The sequence below is a fragment of the Myotis davidii genome, unplaced genomic scaffold (assembly GCF_000327345.1).
Source record: "Myotis davidii unplaced genomic scaffold, ASM32734v1 scaffold1593, whole genome shotgun sequence".
In the NCBI taxonomy this organism is placed as follows: Eukaryota; Metazoa; Chordata; class Mammalia; order Chiroptera; family Vespertilionidae; genus Myotis; species Myotis davidii.
Window position 1 is genome coordinate 54,931 of NW_006284711.1, and position 6,028 is coordinate 60,958.

Here is a 6,028-nt window from a genome sequence, read left to right on the forward strand (position 1 = left end):
GAGGGCTCCCCCAGGGGCCTGATGGGAACTTCCACTGCAGAATGTGTAAAATAAGAGGCTTGGAATTGATGAGTGTTTGCCAATTTAAAATCTGGGGAAGTATGATACCAGGAAAATAATTTTTAAACAGTAATTTTTTTAGACTTTGACAATTTATTAAAAGGAAGTGGAAAACTTTTCATCTCAATAATATTCATGCAGTGATATACTGACCTTTGTGCCTATTATTATATTACATTTTAGACAATGTCTCTCTGACTCATCTTTTATTTCCTTTTCTAACCTCCACCTTCTTCATTCCCCATAAAATGTTAGAACTTTCCTCCTGTAAACCTATAGTCCTTTATCTATCTGAAAAAAGAAGAAGTGCAGAAATCATATGTATCCAGCTCAATAAATTATCAAAACATGAACACACTCATGTAACCACCAAAGGATTTTACCTTTTGTTTATCTTGGAGGCGGTTTTCTTTCATTCTTTTTACAGATTTTTTGAAAAACTCAGTCACACTTCTTGGAAACAGAGTAATATTAAATGCTTCAAAAACTGGGCCAAGGAATGGGAAGAGTGCTGTAAGAAAAAGGGAAGCACAATGAAAATATAAAATGTACCGGGAGCAATTATAATTTTCTCTACCAATGAGGAGAGTAAAAGATACCAGGCTTCTCAACCAGGAGCCAGTCCTTCTATGCCCTTTGCTCAGACTTCCAACCCCATGGCTGCACAAGGGCAAGTTCACACAAACAGGCCATCATTATAGCAGTGAGATCAGTGGCCCCTTCCCCATCTTTTGGGTGACTAAAGAAACAGGATTACATCCTTGAACAGATTTGCCTTTATCTATTAACTAGACTTTCTTTGAATAAACCAGAGCAGAGTCTGATACTTTAAGTAATTGCACTGTTCAAGAAATAGTAGTCAGATGCACATGCACGGACACAGTAGAACACTAGACACTAAAATGTAAACAATGATTGCATGTGAGAGTTTAATTATAGGTGGGTCTTGTTTCTTCTTTGTCTTTTAAAATAATTCTGAAAATTTTCAATTCTGAAAGAACTGTGTACTGTATTATTGGAGAAAAAGGAACCCTCGTGCACTGGAGTGGGAATGCAGACTGGTGCAGCCACTGTGGAAAACAGTATGGAGTTTCCTCAAAAAGTTAAAAATGGAACTCCCATTTGACCCAGTAATCCCACTTCTGGGAATATATCCCAAGAAACCAGAAATACCAATCAGAAAGGACATATGCATCCCTATATTCATAGCAGCACAATTTACCATAGGTAAGATTTGGAAACAGCCTAAGTCCCCATCAGCAGATGAGTGGCTTAAAAAACTGTGGTACATCTACACAATGGAATACTACACTGCTATAAAAAAGAAGAAACTTTTACCATTTGCAACAGCATGGATGGAACTGGAGAGCATTATGCTAAGCAAAATAAGCCAGTCAGAGAAAGATAAATATCACATGATCTCACTCATATGTGGGATATAATGATCAACATAAACTGATGAACAAAAATAGTTCCAGAGACAAATGGCAGGGGAGAGGCGGGGGGTTAGAGACCAACTAAAGGACTTGTATGCATTCATATTAGCATAACCAATGGACACAGACACTGAGGCAATGTGGGCTTGCCCTCGAGGGTGGGAGTGGCAGGGGCAGGGTCAATAAGGGGAAAAAGGAGACATATGTAATACTTTAAACAATTAAAAAAAAGAACTGTGCATTGTATAATAATATTTATCAAGATATATATTGTAGAAGAATTCATAGACAGGATAGAAATAATACAGAGTATGTCTTTCAACCATAATGGAATGAAATTAGAAATCAATAATAAAGAAAAATGGGAAACTCACTACTATGTGGAAATTAAAAAATACTCTCCTAAATAACCCATGGGTCCTACAAGAAATCAGAAGGGCAATTAGGAAATACTTTGATATAAATAAAATGAAGAGAAAGCATACCAAAATTTATGGATGTAGCAAAAGCAGCACTCAGAGGGAAATGACTATAAATGTCTACATTAAAAAGAACAAAGAGCCCTAGCTGGTTTAGCTCAATGGATAGAGTGTCGGCCTGCGGATTGGGGGGGCCTGGGTTCGATTCCGGCCAAGGACACATGCATGGGTTGCGGGCTCGATCCCCAGTGGGGGGCATGCAGGAGACAGCCAATCAAAGATTCTCTCTCATCATTGATGTTTCTCCCCCTCTCCTTTCCTCTCTAAAATCAATAAAATATATTTTTAAAAAAAGAACAAAGGTCTCAAATCAATAGCCAAACTTTCCCCCCTTAACACACTGAGAAGAAAGAGCAAACAAAACTAAAAGAAAGAAGGAGGAAACATATAATACATATGAGGGAAGAAATTAATAAAATAATGAATAAAAACAACAGAGAAGATCAATGAAATCAAGACAATAATTTTAAGACATTTAAATAAATTAACCAAGACAAAAGAAGATTTAAACTACTAGCATCAGAAATGAAAAATGGGAGATTACTACTGACATTAAAAAAATAAAAACCTTTAAAGTAGTATTATGAACAACTGTATGCCAATAAACTAGATAACTTACATGAAATGGGCAATTTTCTAGAAAAACACAACTATAGAAACTGACTCAAAAATAAACAATCTGAATAAACCTATAACAAGAAAGAGATCAAATTATTAATCAAGAGACTACCCACATGCCCAGCATGACTCAGTGGTTGAACCAAGAGGTCACGGTTCAATCCCTGGTCAAGGCACATGCCCAGGTTGCAGGCTCAATCCCCAGTGGGGGGTGTACAGTAGGCAGCCGATCAATGATTCTCTCTCATCATTGATGTTTCTATATCGCTCTCCCTCTCCCTTCTTCTCTGAAATCAATAAAAATATTTTTTAAAGAGACTACCAACAAAGAAAAGCTCAGGTCCAGATGACTTCAGTGATGAATACTACCAAATATTTAAAGAACACCAACTTTTCACAAACTAGAAAAGGAGGGAACACTTCCAAACTTATTGCACAAGGCCAGTATTACCCGGATACTAAAACCAAAGGTATCACAGGGAAAGAAAGCTACAGACCAATATATCTTATGAACATGGATGCACTAATCCTTAACAAAATACTAGCCAAACTCAATTCTTTAGTACATAAAAGGAATTATATACCATAAATTCTGGGGGTTAGCCCAGAAATGTGAGGTTTTGTAATAAAACTATACCAATAGAATAAAAAACACAAACCATATGATCATCTCAATAGATGCAACAAAAGCATTTGACAAAATGCAACACCTTTTTTGTGATAGAAACACTCAACACCTTAAGAATAGAGGATAGAGGGGAATTTCCTCACCCATTAAAGCAGCGGTTCTCAACCTGTGAGTCGCGGCCCCTTTGGCAGTCGAACGACCCTTTCACAGGGGTCGCCTAAGACCATCCTGCATATCAAATATTTACATTACAATTCATAACAGTAGCAACATTAAAGTTTTGAAGTAGCAACGAAAATAATTTTATGGTTGGGTCACAACATGAGGAACTGTATTCAAAGGGCCAGAAGGTTGAGAACCACTGTGTTAAAGGAAATCTATGAAAAATCCATAGCTAACACCGTACTTAATAGTGAAAGCCTAGAGAAATGTCTATTCAGGTTAAGGCCAACTGAATTTTGAGAAGTGTTCTAAGTTTATTAATTTGAGAAAAATAGGTTTTTAAAAATAGTTCTGGGACAACTGGGTAGGCATATGCAAAAAAAATGAAGTTGGACTCATACATTATCCTATCTAATAAAGAGGTAATATGCAAATTGACCATCACTCCAACACATAAGATGGCTGCCCCCATGTGGCCACAAGATGGCCAGCAGGGGAAGGTAGTTGTGGGCAATCAGGCTGGCAGGGGAGGGCAGTTGGGAGGGACCAGGCCTGAAAGCAAGGGCAGTTAGGGGGGAAACAGCCCTGCAGGGGAAGGCAGTTGGGGGAACCGGGCCTGCAGGGGAAGGCAGTTGGGGGCAACCAGGCCAGCAGGGGAAAGCGGTTAGGGGTGACCAGGCCAGCAGGGGAGGGCTGTTAGGGGCAACCAGGCCTGCAGGGAAGGGCAGTTGGGGGTGACCAGGCCTGCAGGGGAGGACAATTATGGGCAATTGGGCCAGCAGGGGAGAGCAGTTAGGCATCAATCAGGCTGGCAGGGGAGTAGTTAGGGGGTGATCAGGCTGGGAGGCAGGCGAGCAGTTGGGAGCCAACAATCCTGGATTGTGAGAGGGATATGTGGTGGGATCGGGCCTAAACAGGCAATCGCACATCCCTTGAGGGGACCCAGATTGGAGAGGGTGCAGGCTGGGCTGAGGGACACACACACCCCATGCATGAATTTCGTGCACCAGACCTCTAGTACCATATATTAAAACAAAATAAAAATGGATCAAAAAACTAAACATAAAAGTTAAAACTTTATACTCTTAAAAGAAAATTAAGGGGTAACTATTTGTGACATTTTTGGCAATGGATCTTAGACATGACACCAAAAGCAGACAATAAAAGATAAAAGACATAAATTATAGATCATCAAAATAAAAATTTTATGCTTCAAAGGACTCTATCAATAAAAAGGAAAAGACCCCTACAGAATGGGAGAAAAATTCTCAATTCATATATCTGATAAGGAATTTTTACCTAGAATATATAAAGAATTCTTACAACTCAACAAGAAAAACATCTCAAATGTAAATGGGCAAAGGGTTTGAATAAAAATTTATCTAAAGAAGATACCACCCTAGCTGGTTTGGCTCAGTGGATAGAGTGTTGGGCTGCAGACTGAGGGTCCTGGGTTCTATTCCAGTCAAGGGCACATGTCCAGGTTGCAGGTTCAATCTCCAGTAGGGGGCATGCAGGAGGCGACTGATCAATGATTCTCTCTCATCATTGATGTTTCTATCTCTCCCTCTCCCTTCCTCTCTGAAATCAATTTTTTAAAAAGATACAAAGATGCAACAAAAATATCAAAAGTTGCTCAACATCATTAGTCATTAGAGTTCATTGATAATGTAAACAGGGGTTAATTATAGGGTTTAGCAATTCCACCCCTGTGTAGAAGTAAAACCAAAAGAAACACCAAAAAATTGAATCAGGTAATCACACAAACAATTATTCACAATAGCCAAAAGGTAGAAACAACCCAAATGTCCATCAACTGATGAATGAATAAACATAATTGCAATGTCCATACAATGGAATGTTTTTGAGCCACAATAAAATAAAAAGTGCTGATATATGCTACCATATGATGAACCTTAAAAACATTATACTAAATTTTAAAAAGCCAACCACAAAAGCCCACATATGTGATTCTATTTATATGAAGTGTCCAGCATAGGCAAATCTATAGAGACAGAAATAGATGAGAGGTTGCTTTTGGCTAAGGGGAGTGGAATGTTAAAGTCAAAAATACCATAGCTCAGCCAGAATTAGTGGAGTGGGGTCCTGTGCACCAAAAAGGTTGCTGGTTCAATTCCCAGTCAGGGCACATGCCTGGGTCGCAAGTTCAATCCTGGGGGTGGGCACATACAGAAGGCAACCGATGGATGTTTCCTCACATCAATGTTCTCCTCTCTCTCTCTCTATCTCTCTCTCAGATCCCTCCTTCCCTCCCTCCCTCCCTCTCTCCCTCTTTTTAAGCATGTGCTCCAGTGGAGATTAATAAAAATACTATGGCAGGGGGGGATACCATAGGGGGAGTGGGTAGAGGCTGGGAGGAGGGGGACAAAGGGTGTGTGGAATGGGAGATATCTATAATACTATTAACAATAAAATATATATGTAGAATAAAGTTTAGCAGTTCATTGATAATGTAAACAGGGGTTAATTATAGGGTTTAGCAATTCCACCCCTGTGTAGAAGTAAAACCAAAAGAAACACCAAAAAATTGAATCAGGTAATCACACAAACAATTATTCACAATAGCCAAAAGGTAGAAACAACCCAAATGTCCATCAACTGATGAATGAATAAACATAATTCCA

At 39.1% G+C, this 6,028-nt stretch overlaps 1 protein-coding gene across 1 annotated transcript in view; it reads right to left on the reverse strand.

Moving 5' to 3' along the window:
• The window catches only part of LOC102756525 (cytochrome P450 3A12), a 43,432-nt gene that overhangs the window by 13,217 nt on the left and 24,187 nt on the right, over window positions 1-6,028 (reverse strand). The window contains exon 7 of the mRNA XM_015557346.1: window positions 444-571. Coding sequence (XP_015412832.1) covers window positions 444-571 — 128 coding nt within the window. The remainder of the gene's footprint in view (window positions 1-443; window positions 572-6,028) is intronic.